Source organism: Gouania willdenowi, chromosome 22 (assembly GCF_900634775.1).
Source record: "Gouania willdenowi chromosome 22, fGouWil2.1, whole genome shotgun sequence".
Taxonomy (NCBI): Eukaryota; Metazoa; Chordata; class Actinopteri; order Blenniiformes; family Gobiesocidae; genus Gouania; species Gouania willdenowi.
The window spans coordinates 19087776-19115662 of NC_041065.1; the positions used below are offsets into that span (position 1 = coordinate 19087776).

Below are 27887 nucleotides of genomic sequence, written 5' to 3' on the forward strand. Positions count from 1 at the left end.
ACTTTTCAAAGCTCCAGTGTTAGCTCCGCCTACATTTTCAACAGCTGCTAGTGTCGTGGTACTCTAGCCCGGTCTTTATCTTGAGACCAAATTTTGAAAGTCTTGGTCTTGTTTCTGTCTCAGACTGGACAGGCAGATCTGCTATTCTTCAACTTCACTAATGCGATAATAAGGAGAAGCAGTTGGATTTGTAATAATGCTGTAATGTGACCTAAACCATTTAGCGTTAGCTCACTGATTGTTCTGCCTCATTGGAAATCTCTTCCATTGCCTTATGTTTCGGACACCTGCAAAAACTAGGACAGCTATCCATCTTATACAGTATCTAGTCAGAAAAACCTCAGAAATCTCACTTTAGGCCTCATTCACCTGGCAACTTATTTTCAGATATTTAAAATATCAGTGGCTTTTCAAATACATACAAGTTTTTTTGCAAGACTTGAACAGATTGGTCAAGATTTCAGATTTTTGATAGTTGTGCTTAGAAAGCGTTGCAGACACCTTGTTTTTATCTTTCAAATGTATTTAACAGAAGACGCTTTAACTGTTTAACGTTATCAAGGATTTTAAAATTGATTTTTTTATGGTCTTGTCTTGGTGCATTCTGGTCTCGGGTAAGTCTTGGTCTTGGATATGGTGGTCTGAAGTACAACACCAACAGCTGCATCCATTCTCTGCGGCCAATCAGGAGTGCAGCATTGTTCGGTGTGATGGGGTGTTGGTATGCACACATGGAGCAGAGCTGGCCCATGGTGTGTGTGTGTGTGTGTGTGTGTGTGTGTATGCGTGCGTGTGTTAAGTTATTGTAACTTGAGTACGCACACATAAAAACTCACAGTATGTTTCCAGCTCTGCGTGCATTCAAACCTGTTTATCCTTCGTGATTTCTAACCACAGAACTGCAGGATGGTATATTTTTACTTTCATTTTTTGTGTGTGTTTGTGGTGACTCTAACAGTGTTTATTTCATGTGCGTCTCTGTCTAATGAGATCACTTCAGCAGCAGGAGTGATTTGGCGCCGAACTGCCAGTATTCTTTAAGTAGTCTGTTAGTTTTGAATGAAGTGGTTGGAGGGAGGGATTTTAAAGTCATCTAACACGCATTTAAATTGGATGTAATAGCTCACAACTAAAATCGCTACAGGACCACACAGCAGCAGCAGCAGCTTCAATTAAATTACCCGGGCGGGCAGCATGGACATGAAGAGCTCACACTTTTCCTGAGACGGCACAAAGGTCTTTATCTGCTCTGTGCGTGTGTGTGTGTGTGCTTTGTGCTACAGCTTCCACTCAGCTCCCAAAGCTCCGGTCAGCCAGACTAAAAGCTCCTTGTGGGAAAACTGAGTCATCTCTGAGCTCAGCTCACCGCAGATGCTGTTGGCTGAAGACCAAGAGGCAAACCCCAAACTCGTGCTCTTGTACAGGCTGTTACTGTCAGCCGACATGCCACAAGCTGCCATGAGCTGCAACAGACTTCAATTTCCCTTTTATTTTTGCGCTGGATTTTAAAACAAAATGTAAGAAAAAAAAAAAAAAAAAGCAAAGGGGAGCTGCAAATATCTGCAGAAGCTGTAAGTTTTTCTTTTAAGCCAGTGGTTCCCAAACAGTGGGTATCTGTTCATGGGCTTTTTATTACGAAGCCACACTGAACGAACTAAGTTATATAAATTGAATTCAAGTGTTCAGGGTCTTTTATTTTGAAAAAGTACTTTTGCATGCATCACACCTTCTCCTGACTGTACTTGATTTGACTTTGTCGAAGAGCAGAGATTCCCACAAACATACTATTTCTTACTGATTTAATTGATTTAGAGTTTTTTTTTTTATTCCCCTAAAATGATCCTATAAACATTTAAATCTAAAAAAAAAAACCTGACAGTATTATTTTTGCCACATTTATAATCAGTATCTCTGACTTCCTGTTGGAGCAGAGTTGGGAACACAGGTTAACGCTTATTCTGCTTGATTTAACATGGGTGAAACCCATAAAAAATATGACGTTCATTTCAAATAGTTCCAATAGTTCTTTTTTTTCTCCAAGTATTTATTTTTAATAAAGAATAATTCAGGACAAATATAATATTCTGAAGCACACTATTAAACACTTGTCTCTTTTGGCAAAGGGCGAGCTAATTATTATTTTTTACATACCGGTACATTATGTAGCTTCCATCTTTAAAAACCTCATGCCATGTCCCTATTTATATCATTTTCACATACTAATTTAAACCCTTTGTAGCCACTTTTATGGCCAAGAAGCTGATATATAAAACTACACGTTTTTATAAGCTGGGAAATAACGTTAGCGTCCAGCAGAGCGAGTTGATTTTGTCTGGACTGATCCGGGATAATTATCTACACAAGCTGCATTCATTTTTATTTTCATCCTCTGACTCTCATCCTTTTGTCATTTACTTCGGTGGATCTTCTCTGCGTGTCATCTAGCTAACACAAGATTAGCACTGTGCGAGGTGGGGTGTGTAGAAGCCGTACGGCCCTGGTGAGGCTAAAAGCAAATGGAAAAGGTGTGATGTGAAGAATGCATTAAACTTATTAGGTGGGCGGGGAAGGAAGACAAAGAGTGACTGAAGATTCCCCCTCGCTCTCATGCAACAACGAGTGGACTGATGAGTGCAGGCCAAAATATATTTATGTGTGCGTGTGTTCTCTGATTCTGTGCCCTGTTAACAAATTAGAAGGATTTACCAGAGGACAGTGCCAGAGCATTCCGGCTAATCCCACACACTGGCCTGCACCACTGCACCGTGTGTGTGTGTGCGTGCGTGCGTGCCTGCCTGCCTGCCTGCATGCCTGCGTGCGTGCGTGTGCGTGTGCGTGTAGGATTAATGCTGTCCACCTAGAGCAGAGGGTGTGTTACAGGGCACCAGAAAGCTTCATGTAGTGTCCCTCTCTCTGTATCTTTTACACACACACACACACACACACACACACACACACACACACGCACGCACCTGATACACAAAAATCTCAAAAAAGTAATTTGTTTTCTCCATATTCTATAATAGTGTAATAAAATAACATCGAACTCTTTAACATATGTTTCTAAGTGAGGATTTCTTCAGTTTCTTTAAAAAAAAAAAAAAAAATGGACTTCACAACTTTACGTTCCAACTCTTAGAGCTGTGTTGAAGCCAAAAACATGAAGAAAAAGAAATCACGGAAAATTGGTTGATAAGATTGATATTCTTTAAATAAAAAGAAGCAATTGACAGCTATCAATGTGAAGCCTTGCTAAGTTTTTGGAGATGCACCGATACTGTAGCTTGTGCATGGCAAAATTGTCCAAAAAGAAAGTAAAAAATAAAATACATTTTAAACAAGTAACTTGATAAAAGATGTGAGAGTTCACACAATGCCACATAGAAACAGTTTGTTTCTTCTGTGCAGACAGTCCTCTCTTGATTTTAGTGAATCAGACTCAGCTTTAGAACAGTTCAACCAGCTGTTGACCAGATATCTCATTCATAAGAAGTGGATGCCACCCAATTAAAAGGGGGCAAACCCAAGAATCCTTGTTTGAGCATAAAGTTGCAGGATTATGGTGTTTTTCTGATGTCTTTTTATTATTATTAAAGTGACTAAAACAATCACTAAGGGGTTATAACCTTTGCTAATCAGTCTGAAACTCCTTCACCAACATGAATTTCTGCCTTTCCTCTTTGTGTTGGTTTCTGAGTGAATGCATGTGATCTTTTCATGCACTTTTAAAGGATCTTTAGGTTTCTTGTGTATCTTGTGGCGATGACTCCATTGCTTAAGCCTCCTGTTTTTCCTCCTCTGAGGTTAAACCATTGACATTTTGTCAGGTGAAGTGTTGGCTCGGCCTCTGGAGCCACAATAAAGAAACTCTGCCACGGGCTTGATTGGACTGGGACAGCAGTTAAGCACATTTTTGGATCCTTCTCTTTCCTCCTTCATGTCTCCCTGTCACCTATCCTATCCAAACCCCCTCCATCCCCTGCTCCACATCACACACTGCCAAGTGGGAGCCTCCTGGAAAGCTCACACACATGCAGACGCTGATGCAGCAGTGCCTCTCCTGTGTGAATAAGACATATTACAGCTTTGCCTAAAAATCAGCATCGAGAACAAAATCTTCCTCCCTTCAACACTGAAGCTGATAGAACTAAATGTAATCCCAGGGTTATGAATTCAACATCACAGCGTCACCTTTTCAACTTTGCTTTTTTTTTTTTTTCTCTGCGAATGTAACCTTTAGCATCGCTATAAATGTCTTCCCCCTCTGTATAACCGCAGACTGAGAAGAAGTCATATTAGAGTGGACTGCCTTCACCTGTGGAGTGGAAAGTAATGGTGTGAGGAGGGAGAGGTGAAGCGAGGAGAAATGGGGGCGGTGTGTGACAGTGAAATGGAGTCGCCCTGGGTCTGAGTGTTTTACTCAGCGCTTGTTTATACAGAAATAGCAGCAAGGAGTGGGATCCACAGAAGTGCGGCAGGTCGAGGACAAGAGCAGATACAGACCAGGAGGGGGTTACGTGAGGGCACGGATGGAGGGATGGGGAGAGGGACAAAGGACAGATCAGTGCTGGAGGGCCTTATAAGGTCTGGGTGAGTGGAGGGATGTGGAAAAGTAACTGAGTCGCTGGGAGACGGTATTCCTGCAGGCGGGAGCGTTTTGTACAACAGATCCACTGAGGAGTGATTTCGTAGAGGAGAACAATGCAAGCATTGCTAACTGATTTATTTTCAAGGATTTCACCGTAAATGAGTGATTTTTTTTTTTTTTTTTTTTTTTTAATAAAAGAGTAGGAAAGGGACAAACTATCTGATCTGTTTACTTAAGACCTGTCAGCCTGAAGGGAACAACTGACACTTTAATAAATGAATAGTTATAATACCCATTAACACTAACGTTCATCAAAAGTCTCACTATAATACGTTGTATATACTCATAATTTAAAATATATATAGTTAGCTTTAAATGCAATATCTTACTATTTCATTTGCTGTTTCATTTACTCGGCATTGACATTTTGTTGTGTTTTGTTTAAGCACCTTATTTCTATTATTACACACGAGATGTCACCAAAAAGGCTGGCATGTCTTTAATGAGGCTCATTAGACATTAACATGTACACTGTAAACTAGAATAAGTTACCAGAACTCAAAAGAATTGAGGCAATCGATTGTCTAATTTTTCAATTGATTATCCTAAATTCAAAATTTTCCAGAATTTAAAAGGTTGGATGAATAGCTACTTATACTTAGAAAAAAAAACAAAAAACAGTTAAAATAAAGTCTGATATGAAAAAAGTTTTTTTTTTGAATAATCCCTATTTGAAAAAACTAAAATAACAGGACTTAATCATTCTTAGCATGTAATTATTACTTCATTCTATTAAGTTGTACTTAAGCTGTGTTTTTGAGTTATGCTTACTTATAAACAAATATATTTACATTTACTCCAAAATTATTAGTTAAAGTTTCTCAAAAAGGAACATGTTACACCAACTTGACATAATTAAGTTAGTAGAACTTTTTCTACAATTTTGAGTTTAAACAGTGTAGCTGTAAGAAGGGCAAAGATTTAGTCCGAAAACAAACACACTACAGGTGGCTCACATTTTCTGCACTTGTTTAAAACAAACTAAATAACTAATAGTAATTGTTACATCTGCATTGGTTCTATTTTATTGCACTTTTGTCATGGTGAAATCAAAAATAAACTCAGTTTATTAAAATAAACTGTTTCTATGCCGCTTTTTGAAACGTTCAATAACACTAACGTCATGGCCAGTGCTGCCCTGGGATTGAAAACACATGGTGTCAATGCATGGGATTCAAACTATCGACCCTATGCTTATCAAGCAACCAACAATGCCTACTTCATTTTGTATGGCATCTGTTTATTCTCAGATATTAATATTAATAAAAGATTGCATTCAGAACATAATATGAAAGCCATTTTGTTTCCAATTGGTTTCAGAAACCAGATGAAAGCTCTTGCAGACACGAACTGGAAGCAAGCCTGCTGCCATAATCAGTCCAATGTGTTTTTATCCCCTCATTCCGACACACACAATCAAACAATGCCCTCCTCATCCTTTCTATTACTTTTCCAGTCAAAACTCCACGTCCGACCCTCAGAGAATTGATTACTAGGGATGACCGAGTACAGCATTTTCCGTATCTGTATCTGTTACCCATATTAATGATCTGTGTCTGTATCTGTACTCTGAATGGGCGGGGCCTAACTCAAAAGTGGGTGGGATTTAATCCGAAAGTGGGTCAGGTTGTCTTGAAATGGGCGGGGCTTTAACTGGTATGTTAGTTGAAGCATGCGATTGATATGGGTTCATCAGAAATTGGTATATTTATTGCTGATTAGAAAACTATTTACAGGATAGCATCGGTATTGAGCTTCAGATCAATGGTTTTGATCACGATAGCAAACGAACTATTTACAGAACAAGTTATGCAACAATGAATACAATGCATGAGGTTGCAATTATGAAGAAAAATGTAAAGAACAAGAGTTTTCATACTCAACATAAGTTTCTTAAACTCCGATGACCGGCAGAGTGAGTGAGAGGGAGAGAAAAAAAAAAAAGCACCGACAGGCAGAGACGCAACGAGAGTCGCACCACGTCTCAATGAACCCACGTTTACCAGAACTCTGCTGGTTAATAGGGTAGTACAAACCGAAGTAAAATCAAACCTGAAGCTGGAAAAACACTAAACGTTAACGGAAAAGACCCGCAAACCTGAGTGACTGAGGGAGAGACGAAGCACGCAGAGCAGAGCAGCGGGACACATTCAGTGACAGCAACACATCTGTATGTGTGTAGGGAAGGGTCGCTGTGACTAGCCTATCACAGAACGCAAACACAGACAGCTATCCAATGAGGATTTTCATTCAATCCGAGCACAGCTATTGCCTTGTATAATGCTCGTACTCGGCAAAAGTGCTTTATCCGTACCGGATACTTGTTTCAGCCAAGTATCCGGCTCAACTCTATTGATTACTAAAGCAGTTCTTCACTTCACAGATGCACACAATGCAAGGAGTGCACTCGCATGCCACAACGACCTGTGACCACATCCTGAGACACATGACAAGGTGCAGCCGCTTGTCTCCAGAACACGCCACAGCGCGTGAAGATGAGCATCCAATACTGCTTCCTCCCACAATGCACTGCTTCACCACAGGACCTTCTGCTTTTCAGTGCAGGAAAAACCAAAACACGGTAAAAGGTTAAGGAAGTGGAAGAGCTGGAGTGTGTGGACTATCAGAGAGGATAGAAGAAGATACATCTGACACGAGCCTGCAGCGTTTGTGGTGTCACTTCAGTTATTTACACTTGTTTAGATTCACATCAAGCTTCTCTCAACACACTGATCGAATTGGTTTGCTGAGGAGAGCCCGCAGTGCAGACAGGAAGGTTGTGTTATTCTCACATTTTATGCCACTAGATGCTTCTAAAGTCATTTGTCCTGATGACCCAAAAGCAATGGAAGCACACTCTGACGTTTTATTTTAAAACTCTCACTCACAAAAGCAATAAAGAGAGTATGTAGGTGATCTGCCTGTTTCCAATCAGAGTAACGCTGCCATGATTGCCTCCTGGCCAGCATTGTTTACTTGGCCAACCACCAACACCCGCACGGCAGAGTAAATTATCCCAGCGCCTAACCAAAGAGTAAAAACGACTGTTCCCATGTGAGAAAGCCCTCATAGACACGCTCTCCTTCCTAAATAACAAGAAATATAGATGTATAATGTGAATGCATTGCTTGCTTTCCTGGGAAACAGGACACGGACGGCATTCTCAGGAGAAAAAAACTTCACGTGTTATTGATTTATTTACAGAAAGAAAGAAAAAAACAGAGACCGCAGCAGCCCAGCTCCTCTCCTCCGGCCTTCTTTTTGTTATCTGTGATGCTGCCCAGAGAAATCAATAGAACAAGCGTAGCTAGCAAGCTTTGTTTATCTTTTCCTTTAAGTGAATAATTCAGGGGTGTCAGCAGGGGTGAAGCGAAGCTTTGATACAAACGAAAGGGTTTGTGGGGGGGGGGTAAAATATAACTCCCTCTTTATCCCACTCTTCCTCCCCTCAAAAAGTCTGGAGGAGACATGAGAGGCTGAAAGCAGTCGATGATCAAAACTGGTAAAAGTACCATTGGTTTGGAACCAATGCTCAAAGGTTGAAGTCTACAAGCTTGCCTTTATTTCGTCTAAATGGGTCAGTAGAAAGAGTGCAAGAGTGTGTTATTACTCTATGCCACACTGCAAATAAAGTTAAGATGAGAGGAGTTCATGTGTATCCAGGTTTACTTTTGTATTGTGATTCTCCCTCCTGTTTGTCAACGTGGCTTGGACGTTGGGCAGATTGGTCAGTCTGCCCTCGTCATGCACCAGTGCCAATGTTACTAACATACCAGATGATAAGGAAACACCAGGTACTTCATAACTGTGTCATGACAGGACTTTTATTGGTACTGGAGCAAAGGAGACAAACTTTCTTGAGAAGATCAGTTATTACTTTTATCTGTTACAGGCCCCATACTTGAAGATAAAAATAATCAGGTATGAAACGGTCTAGATCGTTCTGTGTCTGGTGTTCTTATACTCAACATAGCACCCCAAACAAGGAATGATTCTGTTATACAACCGATCTTCCTCCAAGCCGGAAAACTGCTATCGTCAAACAATATCTAACAACTCGGAACTCAGGATTTTCCGACCTCCTACTTGAAAAAGTTACCTGGAACGCCACCTGAAGTCAGATCTCCTACTCTGTAAAGCTGGGGGAAAAACTCTTAATATTAAAGCTGTCAGCCATGTTTGAGATATGTTGACGTGAACTTGGTTGAGTTCCGAGTTACCTCAGTTAACATTCCTCAGTCAGATTGCTTTTTGATTGGCTACATAGGTTGGTCGTAAACATTGAGCAAGTTTAATATTTACGATTGTCGGCCCTGACTAAAATGTACCCTTAAGAGACCTAAGACCACAGTATAATCTTCTAGGATAATCTTGTAAAACATAAAATAATCTGGTGTTTGCCGTCCTTGGTTGTCAAAGGGGAAAATTTGGACAAAAAACAGCCCGATTATCTTTGTGTGTACCCCGCTTGACTTTTCTGTTTCCCTTTCTTACATGACCTTTTTGCTAGAACATGATGAAGAGATCTTATTTGTCAGAAATTACAAAAAGATAGTCCCCTCTTTTTGAGGTGGGAACAAAAGAAAGATTCCACTCAAATTTGACTACCGAAACAATTGAACTATAAATATACTGTATAAATATATACAATATTCTTTCTTTTATTGTCATGGTTAGGAAGTGATCTAACTTAAGGCTAAAGCCCAATTTTTTCTGGGAATTCTCAGGTACAACCATAGCTCGACCCCAACTTTCCTACAGCCAATTGAGGCATGTCATACATGGTTAAATTTTGTAATTTTCATGGATAACTCTAGCCTTAATGATTGGCATTGCATGCCCTTATTCTGGGATGGTCTGGGGATTCAAGCACGTCATATTGAGGGCTGAACCCTTTCATGTAGCTGAATATAATGTAGAAAAGCTCGAAGGCTTAGGGTAATATAATAAATAAAAGATTAGTGAGAGGAGGACGTTTTATTGACACAAAGGTAGTGCTACGCAGATTTAATGTTTCCAAATTAGTGTGGCAGAAATATTCAATTGTTCTTCAAAGCTTCCAGTAGCTTTGAATTAGTTTGTTTGTGTCTGCAGCATAACCAGCCTATTTGGGTAAAAGAATGCGAAGAGCCTTGCTAATTTGTAAGAGATGTAGTGAAAGTGGTTTTAAATCAAGCACAATGAACACGTGTCTTCTTTCTTTGAAGCAAACTAATACTTTGGACGTATCTAAGAAATGCAAAAGCAGTGAAAACATGGTCTTAAGGAGGGAGAATATGTGAGCAGACTTTGCTGTTAATTTGAGCTTTGATTTCATGCTGTCCTTTGTTATGAATGGCCGAGTAGTGAGTACATAAAACTAGGTGGACTTAAACCCTCATAACAAGGGGATCAACAGGCATTTGTCAAGCTATGCCACCCTCAGCTGCATACACACACACACACACCTACACATGAACGTGCACTAAGTGGGTGCAAACATTTACAGAAAAGTCGCTAAACCTCGGCGAAACACCTTCGCCACGGACGCACAAAAAGCTCAGTCCCTTGTAATTGAGGTTTAAATCCTTTCCTAACATCACTCCATCCTTCACTCCTCACCAAACATGGATTGCGCCAACGCGGGGGCCCCTAATCCTCCCCAGTTTAACCAAGTGAGAAATTAGCTTTTGTTAAGTGGTGATTTGGCCAGTGCTAAATGCCTTTAGACTATTGTGGAAATGGAAGGCCGGGTGTGAATCTCCCAAACTCAGCAGAATACAGCGGTAATCCAATCTGGTCTGTGTGGCCGGAATGGAACGGCTGCTGCCTTCTGGTGTTCAGTCCCTTTATTTGTACTCAAGAGCAACGCCTCTGTGAGGAAAAAAAAGGGTTTAGTAGCACTTCAGCTCAGCTGGATAGGCTTGTTGTGTGTATTACCCATTTCGGAGGTGTCGTGTTTGTTTTGCAGTTGCTAAAACCCGCCCCGACCACCCCACATCCCTCTGCTCCGGCTGCCTGCGACTTCATCAAATCTCGTATGCAGAGTTGTAGCAAAAGCCACCAGTGTCAGGTTGATAGACGACATGAGGAAAGGCTGGGAATTCAGTTCCTCAAAGCTGGTGAGAGAGAGCAGGCTGTTCTGGCAGGAGGAGACAAGACAAAGCCCAGCGTCGTCTCTGAGACTCAGCAGGAGGAAATCTACAGCTGAAAATCCCAAAGACTTGGGCTGCGGCCGAGCAAAATCGAGGAGCTAATTTGCCGAAGTTTGAGTGTTAAGGCATGGAGAGAAAACAGAGGAAACTCGGGCAATAAAATGAAAGCAGTAGATTAAAGGGTTGCGCTCGTGATGACCAGCATGGCAAACATTTTTAGGGCCAATGGGGCCAGATGGTTGCCATGCTTAGATAGAGCCGTTTCCCAACACAAATTCAAGATGGACACAGTAGGATCTTTGATTGCTCATGCTCTTTAGCTCAGTTCATGCTTTTTTTTATACTGTAATTTATGCATGCCAACATCAGAGGAACTTGCTGCATTCAGGGTCCCATTTATAATAAACAACATTTAATAAGTTTTCCCATTTTTTTTAGATTTGTAGTTTCTATTGTTTTAACTATTTGTTCAACTAATGCTTTAACAAGGGGGTAATATTGACACAAATGCTCTTTGTTCTTCTTGGTAAACATGGGAAATTTCTACTTAAGAATTTACTCATAAGTCCATAAACTTATTGCCCACCCACTCTGTTGGGTGAAGGTTCTTTGCTCCAAAAATGTCTTATTCATCTTAGTATGTAATTTTTCATTTTGTGCATTTGCTTTTTTATGGCTGTGAAGGAAATAATCCATATTTAATAGGATGATATCAACAAGTGACACCAAACCAACAACAGGCTGCTCCTGCAATGATTCATGTGGGGGAAAAAATTTTTTTTAAAGTCATTCGACCACTTTTGTAATTGTTAAATAGTGAAAATAACAAAGTGTGCATATTCTTAGACAACGTTAGTGAGTTGTCACACAAACCTCAGAGGTAATAGTTTCCACGTGTGTCAGGGAGAGACACACAAACCCATTATGTTCCCTGGTTTCAGTGTAGACTGATCATACGGAGCGCAGAGAGCCAAAACAAATGAGTAAAACTGATCTAAAAAAAAAATAATAAAATAAAATAAAAATAAAAAATGAACACTTGTAATCAAACCCACACTTGCGCACCACCATTGCACATTCACAAATTGTAAAGTGGAAAGACACACACACACACACACACACACACACACCCACAAACAATACGGAGTGTCGCTCGGAGGAGAAACTGTAATATAAACACCAGCGTGTCCCCAGCTAACACAAAAAGACATGCAACACACACATGCAGGAAAATAGAGACACAGACTACAAACACACAGTGATGAAAAAAATAATAATTAGGGGTTAGAGCTTGATGATAACATTGAATATATATATATATATATATATATATATATATATATATATATATATATATATATATATATATATATATATATATATATATATATATATATATATTCAATCTGTTAATAATGGGGGCAGGGATCATTTTAATGTTGCATAGAGTACAGGTAGACACTAGGGGCGGCATCCATCCACGTGGTGCAACCAAATGACGGAAGAAAAAAGTATATTTTTCTTATTTTACAATATTCGTACTATTTGCTAATGTGAAAATAACAAGGCCATTAATTGAATTACACTACACTGCAAATCATTACAATAATAATATAAAGCAATAACTTCCCTCTCGCTCCCCCACTGATTGGACAGGATCTGCTTCCTGGGGGGATGGGAATGTTTTTTTTTTACATGACCCCAAATTGCACCACTAGAGTACTCTGTTTAACAAAAAAGTTATTTTCTCCACTTATCCTGATTTGTTGTGTTATTCCTGTTTTTTATAATATCTTATTTTGTGCATTATTTTATTTTATCATTTATTCCATGTCACTTGTTTACAGTTTTTGACACTGAGTTTGGACTATTCTTATTCATACATACATGTATTCATAATATTAAGAGTTGAATTAATGTAAATGTATTTTTATTCATCATTTATGTGCATTTCTTTTTAATATATCTCATCCACTGCTAACATTGGCAGTGGAATTTAGCTGGAATACCAACTAAAATCTTGCCTCGGGCGCAAAATTGCCTAGGACCTACACTGAATATACGTATATTAGAATATTGGATCAACAAGGAGATGCAATTAGATTCATTGATTAGTAGGTTAATATTTTAATCATTAATACAATTTCTTTGAAGGAGAGAATGATGGGTATCTTGTGTCACTGATGCCACTTGAGGTAATTTATTTCCAAGTAAATTATAAATAAAACTTATCTGCTAACTATGCATCCCAAGATGGAACTCTCCAAAGCCCAAACATAAAATGTAGTCAAATTGCAATACGGAAATAGTTCAACTTAATTTTAAAACATCCTACAGACATTGAGAGAAAATTGACTTTCCTTGTATGAACAGTGACCAATATTGGTTCCTCTGCGCTAAAGCTCTTTTTATTTCCGTAGATCTAAAAAAAAAAAAATTAAAAAAACACACATATTAATAGTGAGCTAAATGCAAGAGGGAGAGAAAAAAAAGAACAAATTAATGCTTGAACTCTTGAGGGACCATGAAAAAAAAAGTCTGTAACTGGTTTAGCAAGAGGTTTATTAAACCTGATCGGTCCTGCAGGGAATTCAAATGAGCTCGTCCTTGAGGGAAACGTCTAAGATAAATGGAAAGCCTCTAAAAACCAACCACTGTTCACTTTGCTGCTATTTTATATTGAGAAGGAACATAACAGGGAAAGGTAGGTGTTGCTTCTGCTATTTATACCAGAGTGTGATCCAGGGACCGCTCAGGGTCCTCCAAAAAATAGAGATAGTGATGGTAATTCACAGTTTAAATGTTTCTCATGATCTTATATCTCGATTTTGTTATCTTGAAGAGGGTTTGAGATCATAGGTGGAGTTTGCACGGGGGGGGGGGCATGGGGGAATTCCACCCCAGTGGTCAAAAGTTTTCATTCCAGCTTTCACAAATTCATTCTCAATATAATGTACGTACTATACAAATATGAGTGAATATAAGTGCCATAAAACTGTGACTGTACAATATATACATGAATTCAATTGTTTTTCTTTAACAAATACAAGTGATTTTTTGGCGCTCGAGTCATGTGACCATCGTCTTCTTCTGTTACGCAAATCTTCTTCACAATTTAAACAACACTGCACCCAGCAGTTCATGAATGGTACTGCAGTAAAGACGAAGCAGAAAAGCAGCCGCCGGCTTGATTTTATCATGAATTTACAACATTAAACGACGCGTCAACGCACATTTTTGTAGTCAACATGATCAATTATGTTACTAATCATTTTTGCATTGTTGTATATGTTACACACATTGTCATTGTGGTTGGCGCGAATCTCGAGACGGTCTATATATTTAATTCTTTTTTTTTTTTTTTCTTTTGCCGTCGCTGGCAAGAATCTCAAGAAGCAAACCACACCAATCTGTCATCAACTCTATTTTGATAGTGCAACAAACAACAACCACCATCCTCCCTTCATCTCCTCTCACACACACACACACACACACACACACACACAGAGAGGCTCCACCACCAATCTCATCACTAACGCCAGGACATCAATTTTTGCAAGTCGCCGAAAATTACCATGCATGAATGCAAAAAAGGCTGATCAGGAGTAATTAACACGGCTTCATATGCAAATTTTATTAATGCAGAACTACAAAGTCATTATGCAAATGAGGGTTTCGTCGAGCCTCTTGACAAATACTCCTCGCTTCATCCATCCAGCAGCCGTGCAGGATGGATGACAAGTCTGCTCTCTTTGGTTTTGGGCTGGAGGGATGCCTGTGTGTTTTAGTCTAGTTAGCGGATTAGCACTGGTTAGCGCTGGTGGCTAGCTGTGTGTGTGTGTGTGCGTGTGTGTGTGTGTGCAGAGTAGTGGCTAGTTTCTGTGTGTACAAAATGAATGCTTAGAGAAGTGGCTAATGGCAGCGCGGCAGAGTAATGAACCTGAGACCAGGGGATGGAGGCATTTGCTGGGAGAGAGGGAGAGGGAGAAGGGTGAAAGGGATGATGCTATGAATATGCATGATGCTCGCTGGCTTTGATGATTAAAGAAAATTTTAATATTTAAATGAGTGCATGCAAAGTGATTAACGCAGCAGAGAGAGGCGACAGGGCGGAAATCGCAAAAAGGGGATTTTGAAAATGCTAAGAAGCAAACGAGACAAGACGCACTAATAATGTCAACTGCTCTCTCTCTCTCTCTCTCTCTCTCTCTCTCTTTCTCTCTCTCTCTCTCTCTCTCTCTCTCTCTCTCTCACTCTCACTCATTCGTTCACATCTCCTCACTTTCAAATGATGCTTGTTTTGCCCGCAGTCTCTGGTTTGTACCCAGAACGCAGGATTTTGGGGATCTTTTAAGGTGCACATGGCAGCTCCTTCATCTAAACAGGAAGATAGCCTAGAAAACTATAGACGTGAATCTATATATCCATAAAAAATAATAACAAGAATTATTTTATTTTGTGGATCTGCCACCACTACAGTTCAAAGTCCTGTCCAAAGAAAAGACAGACTTATCAGACATATTGGGAAACATTAATTAACAGTCTAGATATTTTACTTATGTTTTTCTTCCTCTTTCTTTTTTTTTTTTTTTTTGTGTGTGTATTCTTTTTATTTGTAATATTTCTTGAGCCTCTGGGATAAATAAATTATTTCTGATTGTGATTCTGATTACACAATAAATTGTCAGTTAAAAGGTGTATTTTTTCATGACGGGAGAGTTTGTAGTTTTAACAAGAAAAAATTGATTTAGTCACTTAGGCATGGTCAAATAAAAGAAGATATGGGTGATATTATCGGCCAATATTTGCCATAGATGTAATGTCAACTGATATTATGACATATGCTGTTGTTTGAAACATGTTGAAAAATAAGTCTTTTTCATTTAGTAGTTTTATGTCAAACTGTAATATTTATCTTTGATTTTTTTATACCAAAAGCTTGTAAAAATGATCATATTTACGCAGTTTATTAACATGGCAGAAGGGTGTTTATTCAAACAGATTACACAACTAAATGAAAATAAAAGAAAAAACGTCATGCGAGAGTAATCAACTGTGCGACTGTGGCTCACAGTTTTTTTTAAAGTGTTTTAAAGAGTTAAAAATCTAATTTTACCTACTTCTTCATTCATGTTTTAGCTTTCTTTCTAACAGGAAGTTGCACCCATAATCAGGAAGTCACAGTAAAAGGGAGTATATACAATAGCACATGACCAGAAAAAGATTTTTAATTATTTAATAATTATTCAAATTCCTGTCCTAATTTTAACGTAATTACATGGTACAACCTACAGGAGGCAGACGCAGTTTCACAGCCATTTAAAAACGGAACCATTTAAACCTCCGTACAGCCACGTTTAATGTGTATTAATGTTTATGTTGTTTACACAAACACTATGAATTAGTCATTTAAAACAAATTAGGTTGAATATATTTGTCAACACAACCCAAGAAACACACGGGCTGTAAAAATCCGACAGCGTTAAAGTCGTTAGGCAGCTGACGCGAATTTCATCTTCATCTGTAGTTTCTCCAGCACTTTTTCTTCATTTGCTGGTTTATGTGCACTTGTGTGTTGACTCCACATCCTTTGGATCTATTAAAAATACATCAGGATATACACAAAGTGAAAACACACACACACACACACACACACACACACCGTGCATAGCAGTATCCCCAAACTAGCCCAAGAGCACGCACACACTTACACACAGAGGGAGAGAGCAGCGACACAAACTCCAGTAATTACCACTACAAAAAAAAGGCCGTCGCTAAAACCAAGAGGCCTCCTAGCTTTATTGAAACAACACAAAAACACCCAAACACACACACACACACACACACTGTGCACTTCACATTTTGGTTCGTCTTTGAGCAGTTTCATTTGGAAGATAAATAAACATTTAATAAATATTTTAGGGGACACTCCACTGTGCTCAGTCATTATTTATTAAGGATGCGCGCACAACTGCGTGTGCGCATCCATGTGAGTCTTGTTTACATAGGATTTACTCACACTCCTTACTGTCTTTATTATGTGTGTTTTTATTCCTCAGAATAAGAGATGGTGTGTTAATTATTGTATATGTGTGCGTGCTGCTAAAGTGTGTTTTTTTTGTCTTCAACAGCGCGAACACACACTCCACGTTGCAAAAACACAATTCTTTCTCTCTCTCTCTCTCTCACACACACACACACACACACACATGCATGCATGTACATCTTGTCCAATAATTCCGTCAGATTGAAAAGGTGCGGTCATATCTGAGTTTGTTGTGCATGTGTGTGTGTGTGTGTCCAGCTAGACTTAGTTAAAAGTCTGAATTAAACGTTAGTTGACAAGGCTTTGGGATGCACAGCACAGTGTCAGGAGGTGTTAAACACTCCTGGTTGATCAGTGTGTGTGTGTGTGTGTGTGTGTGTGTGTGTGTTTGAGTGCAGCGTGATGGTCCATTTGTGTGTGTGTGTGTGTGTGTGTGTGTGTGTGTGTGTGTGTGTGTGTGTGTGTGTGTGTGCGCACTTGTATTTCTCTCTGTGCGTGTGTGTGTAAATTCCTCTAAAGATGACATGTTTCCTCCTCACTAATCCACCCACCTCTCTATCAGGCAGCCAAGCTAACCTGGTACAGGACAGGAGGTGATCCAAAGGTTGCCGGTTTAAATCCACCCCCCCCCCCCCCCCCTCCCGACCCCCCAGGAAGGATGCACTGAAGAAGGTGAAACAATGTGTGTAAAAAAAATAAATTAATAATGAAATTAACACAAAACATCTAAAAACTTGAACGTCAACAATAATTTCACGAGACATTAATGTTCAAAGCAGCGATTGTCATTCTGGGTAAACTAACACGGTATTTCTGTCATTTCTATTTTCTATGTAAAAGTAGCATAAAACAAAAATTCATTCAAATCAAAGTTTTCCTGGAGGCAAGCAAATGTTATATTCTTTTTTTTTTTTTCTTTTTTTAAAGCCGGATTAAGGACAAATCTGTAGCTATGAATGATATTGCTGTAGGTTTTGGCCACAAATTGCCTTCACTATTGAAAAGTGCCTGGATTTGTGTCTGTGGAACATCTGTATGTGGGGGTCGGGGGGATGGGGGATGGGGGGAGAGATCAAGGAAAAAATTAACAAAATGTCATAAAAATGACTCTAAAACAAACACAGAATCCATTTATTCTTTTTTTGTTTTAATGCGTAGATTGGTCATTATTTTAAATGCTGACATGAATGTTGACCATGTGGCCCTCAGATCAGATACAATCAGTTTTGTGGCCCCCATGAAGATAAAAGTTCATGCCCATCTCTCATTTAAGCAACACTTAAGCCTTTTTGTGCTTTATTTGCACTGCCTGTAACTATTTAAGGTACTGACAGTGTTCTGTCGGAAAGTAATGAATGTTTTGGATGAAAGGGCACAACACACACAAGGATCACTGACACACAAACACGGAAGGCGACATGATGAATTCATATTGTGGGGGAAATCATAATTAATCTGATAAAACATTGCACCAGTGCAATGAAAGGGTTTGTTTAAAGAAATTCCACATTGCTATGGCCAGATTAATCAAAGCAGCTCGAAAAATGCAGCTTTTGAGTGTCAATACTGGTCTGCAGTGCTTCGAGAATGTAGAAGCAGTAGTGGATGGTGAACGGCCAATGCGGCAGGAGACGCTACTGATAGCTGGAAGTGTTGAAGAGGAAATATGTCGAGATATTCTGACAAGTTATATAGTGAAAAAAAACATTGAATAAAACATGTAATATGAAAAAAGTGTAACCTTGTGAGTTCAGCTTGACATGGAGTCTGATAATGTTGTGTTGTATCGTTTCTGAGCTGACATTCAAACTTCCTGATTAGCTAACGCACACGCGCGCACACGCACACAGGAGGTACTCACATTACTGTAATTGAGTTGCTTTTATAGGTACTTGTACTTTTTTGAGTATATTTCTGTTTCAGTCATTGTACTTGTACTTAAGTACGTTTTAAGAAAAGTAAAGTCATTCATTACATTTCTACACCCAACCATTGATGAGTAAATTATTATGATTTTTTGTTTTAAAATGATAACGGACATTGTGAAGCTACAAAAAAATAAATAACCAGACAACAATCAAACGCATCACATCATAGCCGACCAATCAGATTAAACGTAATGCACTGTGCCAAAACAGCATTGAATGTAGGGCTGGGGGAAAAAAAATCGATTTAATCGATTAATCGAATTTGTAGATAAAAACGATTTTTATTTTGCAAATTCAAGTTAATTTCTTTTTTTTTTTTTTATTTCCCCCACAGCGTTTTCGGACTTTTTCGCATTCCGATGTGAGCCAAACCCTTCTTTGTTTACATTTGTTTATCCTTTAAGTAGCTATATGTGTGCCACAGGCATGTTTAATTTTTTATTCGCACTATGCTGAGACGCTAATGGAAGCGTTTATTATTTTTTTTTTATTGTAATGTTATATGTTATAAAATATGTAGTTATCTGATTTCTTAATCAGAAAATTTAAGCTACTGTGAAGTTGCTGTTGCACTTTTGCTTAAACCTGGGTTAAAGCTTGATAATGTTGAATGACAGAGCCTCGTTTACTTTTTATTTTGGGATTGTTCTCTGCATTTTAACTCTTGACGACAATAACAGCAATAAAGTTGTACTTTTGACAATATATCTAATTAAATGTCGGGTATTTTCTCAGTTAAATGTAGCTATACATATAGCCTGAGTATTTTATTTATTTTGAATTGAATACATAGGTGTTGTTATAGTTTTAGAAAAATTGTAAATTTTGACAAACCTTTTATTTTATACAGATGCCTTTGTGGAAATAAAAAAAAAAAATATCCTTCTTTTTAAGTTTATGAGATGTTTACTGTATGCAAAGGAACCGTGGCAAGATTTATTACCAAAAATACGTGGGGCAGGCGGTGAAAGTAACTTTTACTTTGAGTACTATTTAATTGAGTTACTTTTTACTCATATTTGAGTATTTTATATATGACTTACTGGTATCAAGTAACAAAACTTCTACTTGAGTAGGATATATCTCCTCTTTACACCTCTGGCCCCTCCCCCTTTTCCCTGTTAATATAAGGTATAAAATATCTACAGGAGGGAAAACGAGACAAAATACCACGTGTCCACTCCCCCATCGCCCGCTGATTACACACAGCGCACTGAGCATTCCCTCCAAATTAAACTCAGAGTTGATTAATAAACTGCTCCCTGCGTGGTTGGTAATAAGGTGCAAGTTGGGACATATTTCACATGGAAACTGTGAAATAGGCGAGGGTAATTTCCAAACATAAAATCATATCGGGGCAATATAGTTTACAGTTGCCGCCGTGCACGTCCAATTGAGCTGCTAATATGTTTTTTGCTTTTAATGTGAAAATTATTGCGCTTTCTGTTATAAAGAAATATTGTGCAATTACAATTTGGAGCCTTCTAACGCGGCACATGTGGGGTTGATTTCACGGGAGGATTGCATTTAGATATATTGCAAGCGTTTAAACATTGGGGGGGGGGGGAATTCATATTCATGCACATAAATATGAATAATACCAAGCTAATAATATGACCCAACAGCAGTCAATTAGTACAAAAGCCTGAGCACAGAAGCTATTAGCACCTTACATGCTGCGGCACTCAGGCTAAGCGGTGAGCACAGGTGGAGGCGACTGTGCAGCCTGGCAGAGTGGTAACAGCGCTGGTGAAATATTGATGAAGTTCAGACCCAAACACAGCGTTTTACAGCACGGGCCAAACCGCAGACTGACACTTTCAAAGCGCTGTCCTCCTGCAAAGCGCTAAACGTGGAAACAAGAGCGCTACCTGCTAGTACATTTCCTCATGTGGCTTTGGGCCAGAAGCTTCCTCTAAATTTAGATCGCCGCTGCTGATAAATCAAGCAACATTTCCGTCCGTTTGTCACCCTAACTTTACACAAACCTCAAGAATGAATAGGCTTTTAAATACAAGGGCTGTTGCTCAGTCCATGCATTTATTTAAACTCCAGATTGTATAGGTTGGAATGATGTCCCACTGTAATCAGGTTTTAAACTACACATCATGTGACATTTAAAAAAAAAAAAAAAAACAACTATTTACAATCATGACTCACAAATTGCAAAGGAAATGACATATTTGGCATTTCTAAAGGTTTTGTCAGTCAGGCTTTCAGAAATAACAAATGCTAGCTTTGATTAGGATTAGTGCAGAGTGTAGAAGAAAGAAAAACGTTGAGCCAATTTCAAAATCTGAAAACAAAGACAGGGTTTTAGTGCTTAGAGAGCCATCATTAGTGTGTTAGGTTGTTTAGGACTGGTCTACTTCCTGGTTCAGAGGGATATCCAACCTTATTTAGTCAACCTAGCATTGATTTATTTATTTATTTATTTTTTAATTAAGTCACATTTTTGACTTCCTATTGTGCAGTTTTTGAGATTGTATATTGACAGAAATCTAGTTGGAATGTTCAGGAGTGTTTAAACCATCTAAAATCTGATTTTATTTCCAGGATTCAAACTCACAAAGCACGTGATAAGTTTTAGTATTAAATCACCATCTTTTAAATGTTTATTTTCACCAAAACACTGTGACCAATGTTTTTAGTGCTGCAGATTTGGTGTATGTCAGTGTTGTGTTATATATAATACGATATATATCAAATATATTTTTAAAAACCCAAGGTAGATTTTCGTAAAATACGACATAATTGTTATATTTTACAAATGGTAGATGTTATACGATCAGTTTAAAAAAAAATGTTGTCAGAAGGAAGATGATAATTTTCTATGAAAATGAAACAATTGCATAAATTAGGAGAAATAAAGTGGGGCATGTTGAAACTTAAACAAAATCCCTACCTTTTTAAGTTACTGCTAGTCTTCCTTAATATCTAATTAAAGTGAAAGTGTGAACATTTAGTATTTAAGAAGTGCTTTTCTAAATGGCTTCCCTTCTGACTATACAGTACCTATTGAAGTAGGTCACAGATTCCGAACGGTTGCTTGTCATCATCAAAAACTATTTCAGGTACCCAAAAGGCTTCATATATGTACCTTTCATGTTATGTTTGTAGTCAAACTTCCTTATCCTTACATTAACTTGGATGTTTCATAGGTAACGGACAAAAAAAACGTTCCGTAAATGCACATTTTTCCTGAACTACGCACTAGCAAACACTACATTGTGATAATATGTGCTAATGCAAACGAGCATTTATTGCGTTGTCATCCTTTGTTCACAGACTGTTTGGTGGTTTCTGATGATGTAAAAAGCCATACAATTGTTGTTCGAGAGACTGTTGTCCTTCTTCCCTCGCTTTGACTGTTTAAGAGCTAACTGTGAGTGCACGTCCCCTCACAGCTGCTCTCCTGCTAAACTGCCTCTTTAACCCACTGAATAGGAAAAACTATCCTCTTTTTAATCCCTGTCTCTCTGTCTTCTCCTTCTTCTTCTCCTCTCATGCTGTTTTTTTCCCCTAGCTTTGCTTATTTGAATTTTAATGAGCTTTTCACCTTTTTAAGCAGATGGCTTAGGCGGGATTTCTCCATGAAAGTCAGGGCGAGTCTCTCTGTCACGTTTTGCACAATTTGTTTCTACTAGCCAAGTCCTTGAGGGGGTTTAGAGCTTTGAGTGGGTAATGTGCCTGTCTCACCCCCTTCCTCTTCTCTCTATTGTTCTCATCTTTCAAATTAAATGAACATTGTTCCTAATGTAGAAGGGATGCATTGCATCAAACCCGGATGTCCACGTTTGTGCGAGTGTAGATTTGCAGGTACGACTAGACTCAGATCAGACGCAGTTCAGCAAAATCGGGCTACAGAACTTATTTTACATCTGGATTTTGCAAAGTAGTTCACGCAAGATACAAATACTAGGAAACACAACCCCGTAGAAACCAAATGTGATGCTAATTGACCAAATCTAGCAACTAGTGCTGAAACTAAAACCAATAATCAGCAAACAGGAAGTGAATGTAGGGCATGGTGCAATAAAAAGATGCAAAAATTGTGACACTGCACAGAATGTCTGACAATAACTGATATTACACTACAGATATCTGGAAGTTTTTCATGCCAAAACAAGAGTTTACCAGTAGGTTCTGTTTTATGGTTAGCAAAGCCGGTAACTGTGAATAGCCGACTGTCTTTGGCAGGAAACTAAAGAAAGTGTCTTTATTATAACCACTGCACAGACTCTGGGAAGAACTTTCTTGTACATGTGTTAAGTTGAGTAGTTTGTGATTATGAAAAATGTACAGAAAACAATTAAATGTGCAATGTGACACGGAAGATACCCTCACATGCATGTTTTTGGGATAATATCACATTTTTTTTCCTGTAAAATGGGTGGCTGCATGTCCAGCCTGTGTATTAAGATGGACAGACAGTGTGACGTTTCCTTTCGCTTATCTGAAGCATTGAAATATAAAATTAATAACAATAGTTGACTCAAATATCCCTGTTAAGTTTGTTTGATTGTGTTTTCGGAAAGTTCAATAGCTAGTATGACATCTGATTAGGGAAAGGACATTAAACGTAAATGGTAAACTATAAAAAAAAAAAGGAATTGGGAACATTTTTTAATTTAAAATCATAAAAACTTTAATTTATGGCATTCTAATCCCCCACGTTTCTGGTTTGAGCAACGGTTGAGTTTGAAAGTCTCCAACCCTTGGTGCTGTTTAACCAACTGTCCAACATTCACACTAGTTTCGGGCAACTAAAAGCACAACTGAAACCTTTGTTTAAAAAGGACGAACAAGTAGTTTCAACTTTTAGTTCCAAACTCATTTTTCAGGTTTTGAAGGTCATTATAAAAGCAGTCTGGTTCTTGAACTGGAAGCTGAACAGTTCTCTGCTGTTGAGATGTTGGTTTAGTAACATTTATATATGCATGCTTTTTTTTTATTTTCTAAGCAGATTAAATGACAATGAAATGAGGTTTTTTTTACATTTAAGAAGATGTTTCTGCTCTTTACAATTTAGTAAGTCTGCCTCTAACCCTTTAAATGCTTTTCTACAAACCTTCAGTAGTAGTTGTGTATGCATTTGTCTCATTTTTTTTTTTCTTTTTCTAATGTACTCTACAACATGTTGAATGTTTTCTTTAAATTGTGTGTTTTTGTTACGCCTACCTGTCAGTGAGTTCTCCTGCTTAGGGCAAATTCCTTTGGTGGGCGTCTTCTCTCCCCTCCCGCCTCCTTCCCTTCGTCCAACCTCCTCTTCCTCCGGTGTCACCTGGATGCCGATCTCCACCGGCTCTACCACCTTCCTTAGCTCCACCCGCTGGCTCAAGTGATGGAGGCTCTGCAGAGTGGGGCTCCCTCCCCCTCCTCCTCCTCCTCTGTCGTTCATCTTGTCATAGCAGCCGTTGGTGAGCAGCGGCGTTTGGCACTGCTTCTTCTTGTGCTCGATGAAGAGGAGGATGTCGCCCAGCGGGAAGGTCAGCTGGCACTGGCCACAGGTCAGCAGGTCGTGGTCTGTGTGGAGGCCAGGCGGCAGGTTGTGTGCCAAGCTGGGGTCCAAAGGGTGGGGTGGGAGGCCGAGAGGGTTTGTGGGGAGTGAGTCGGAGAGAAGAGCGCCATCTGGATGCTCAACCTCTGCTGTTAAATCAGAAAGAGAGTAAGGAAATTTCAAATTAAAACTTGGAGCGTACTTAATTGTCCTCAATGAAATAAGTAAATGTCAGGCTGGTATAGGTCATACGGTTTCTAGGATCAAGAAAAACGGACTGGAATCACAGAAATAGCTATATGACATGACCGGTTGGTTGAATGTGTAGTTAGTGTTAAGACGATATATATCTTAGGCACTGAATCCTTGGTAACGATCCACTCCCAACATTTGGTTTTAGTGTAATGCTCCGCTCTGCACTTTTGAAGCTTATACTAAAACGTATTTATTAACAAAACGTAACTTAATTAATCCCAAACCCTAGTTTTTTCCACTTCCTTTTACTTGAAAAACCAATGGCTTGACTTCCATGTTGGACCCAGAGGCACGTGAGCATGCATAGATCTCTTTGATAGAATGATAGGATATTCACAAGCTTTTTACTCACACTTTTTATTATGAACTCAAGAAAAAAACTGTATTTCCTTAAGGTCACAATTGAAGAATTAGTTTAGCTTGAGGAAGTGTAGAAGAAGATGAAGAAAAGTAGCTAAACTGGGAGGTATGAGAGCCAACACCTTGTCATTGTCTCTAATAGATGATGATGCATTAGCAGCAGGTTGGCTATTTGTCTTAGCGTCTATATTACAAATGCAAACAGATTTGAGATGTCAAATAAAAGGGATGGATCCAGATGGGCCTCAGCAACCCTTTTTTTTTTTTTTTTTTTTTTAAGCTACAGCCAATAAACACCAGCTTTCTCACCCTAGGATCACAACTCTAAGTGTCTACTGGCTGAACTAAGTTTATAACCGCTAAATTCAAAGGTGCACACTTGTTTTTTTCTCCCTTTGCAGTTTGTTTTGCAGCTTCAGGAAGTGTGTGTGTGCAGGTGTACAGTATTGAAGCTCCGTCAGCCCACATCACACACAATCTGCACCGCTTCTCTTACACACGCGCATACATTGCATGCCCCTTAAGTTTTAACCTGTATACCGTGTACATACACGCATAGATACGTGTGTGTGTGTGTGTGTGTGTGTGTGTGTGTGTGTGTGTGTGTTTGCGGCCTGCAGGCAACAGCCATCTGCCCTGCACGTACAGTCGTGTGTTTTCTCTGAGAGGTCGAGGAAAGAGAGCTGACCTGGAACAAACCCAACCCACATTTCTACTGACCCCCTAAATCTCACTTCATTATTATGCATATTATGAGTTTAAGTCTTGTGATTAATAACTGACAGACAAGGCCACAAATGCACTGCTGACTTCCTGTTTGTGTGAGGCAAAGGCATCAATTAGAGGACGGTGCGATTAGCTCGAAACCTGAAATATTGTGTGAGGAATCCCACTCGGGTGCAGTTTTCTGCTTTTAGACACACAATATTGACCATTAACATGCTTTGTGTTTGTTTGGTGGATTCTACAACAGTGTGTATTATAATGACGGACAAAGAGAGATGTTTTTTTTGGCCTGACTTTGGCTCGCGGTGGGTGAAAAAATTAAGAAAATAATTGATCTTTGTCAAAAATGGAATAATCAAAAAATGAAACGATATCATTCAGACCAAGATCCTACATGAGTAAAGCATTTATATAATTGCACACAAAAAAAGAAAGGGTTTCTCTTGAGCAACGTGTATCAAATTCACACAAAAGCTCATCAAAGGGTAAATAATTTAAGATGAATATTTCTTTTCAAAGCTTTAGGAAAAAATAAATAAAAAAATAGCTGCTGGTATTGATGTTAATTTGCATCAGGAGGATGTTTAACACTGTGTGTGCATGTGTTCTATTAAACATGCTTGATCCTGTAGAAATGTTGTTGCTTTATTCATTTATTCAAACATACCTTTAAATTTGTAACAAGTGCCATGACTTGATTGTGTTTTATTTTGCGATATAGAAATAACGTTAAATTGAATTTTCTCAAACACACTCTCTACTGCTGACCCACACTAACAAACCACCCCGAGGCTTCCAACACTAACAACGTGCACTCAACGCTGTCCATCATCACATTTTAAACTAGTGCCACTCCTCCTTGTTTGTAGTGCATGAACTTGATCAAGTTCTTGTACAAACACTCCAAGCTTCCAACCATGTTTCTCTTGTTGCATGTATGTAGAGCAAAGTGTTGGCGTGAACTGAGTCACATCAACTGCTTCAATCTTGCTGCTGCCTCGCGTTCCCCCTCACTTCCTGTCACCTCTCATGTTAACCCTTCTCTGAAAGTGACCTGTTTTTTTTTTTTTTTTTTGTTTTGTTTAATTTTGCACAAATAGAGCCTTTTGGGTGTTCTTAAAACATGTCTGTAAATGTGTGCAGAATTGCAGGAAGCAATCAGAGTCGTAATCTATTTTCAGATTTGACCTGATAGGAAACAAGAACTACAGTGAAATAAATCCTGTGTTCTACTGAAAGTCTGGATTACAGATAGGGATCGTAGGCCAAGGTGTAAATAAATAACCTCTGAACGGTCTTTGCAGTCCGACTGCAGTGTTAATTTGGTTCACACAATGAGAGGAGATGAGAGCGTGAGCGGAGACACCTGCCTCGGAGGTGCTGCGGTGGGGATGAAGCGAGACGCGCTAGATAATCAACACAACAGAAATAACCTGATTTAGAAAGTGTGTTTGCTGTACGGCTGGTAAATCTGTCAATAATGTCAAGTTTGCACAAGTAAAAAAAAAAACTTGAACACATGTATTTACAATAACTGAAGACTGCAAGTTATATACAGGATGGAATTTGGGTGACAAGTAACTGAAATTAAATTGAATTTTACTTTCTTCACATGATATTATTAAACAGTACTTGTGTAGTACACTCAAACTCCTGCTCATACACAGAATGCTGCTGGAGATGTCAGTCACAACCTGTTGGGAACTGAAGACAGACGCCATAAATAAGACGTGCTACTGACGGACCGACAGTCAAGTACGGGGTGTGCAGCCGCTGGCACTTAGGAGGAGTTGAATGCGGTCTTTCAGCACTGATTAACACACACACACACACACACACACACACACACACACGCTTACATGCACCCTGCTAACCATTTATTTTGCAGAGCCTGTGCAGCGTTGACAGCCTGAGAGCTCCCCCTAGCAGGAAGAGACAGACAGACAGACACAGACAGACAGACAGACGGACAGAGAGGCTGACATGTGTAAGCTATAACAATGAAAGTGTGTGTGCACACGGCACTATTAGTGCAGTGAATGTTTGAGCAGTCACCTGATCAACAAAATGAGTTCAGACATGCTCTCAGGGATCTTCAATCCTGTCTTCTATCCACTCCCACACACACACACACACACACACACACACACACACACAATTCACTTTTTCCAAAAACTGATTGTTTGTATATTAAAGAAAAAAGGACCTCTTTGTGCAAATTCCAAATACAACACAAGTGTTTTTCTCACCAGTTTAAAATAAAATTCAACAAACCAACAAATTCCGGCCT

General features: G+C 39.0%; 1 protein-coding gene across 3 annotated transcripts in view; it reads right to left on the reverse strand.

Moving 5' to 3' along the window:
* Positions 1-27887, reverse strand: part of bcl11ba (BCL11 transcription factor B a) — a 42665-nt gene that overhangs the window by 10898 nt on the left and 3880 nt on the right. For 2 of the 3 annotated variants that reach the window (XM_028437377.1, XM_028437375.1), the window contains exon 2: positions 23938-24405. In XM_028437377.1, coding sequence (XP_028293178.1) covers positions 23938-24405 — 468 coding nt within the window. The remainder of the gene's footprint in view (positions 1-23937; positions 24406-27887) is intronic. The other variant, XM_028437376.1, reaches the window with a different exon arrangement.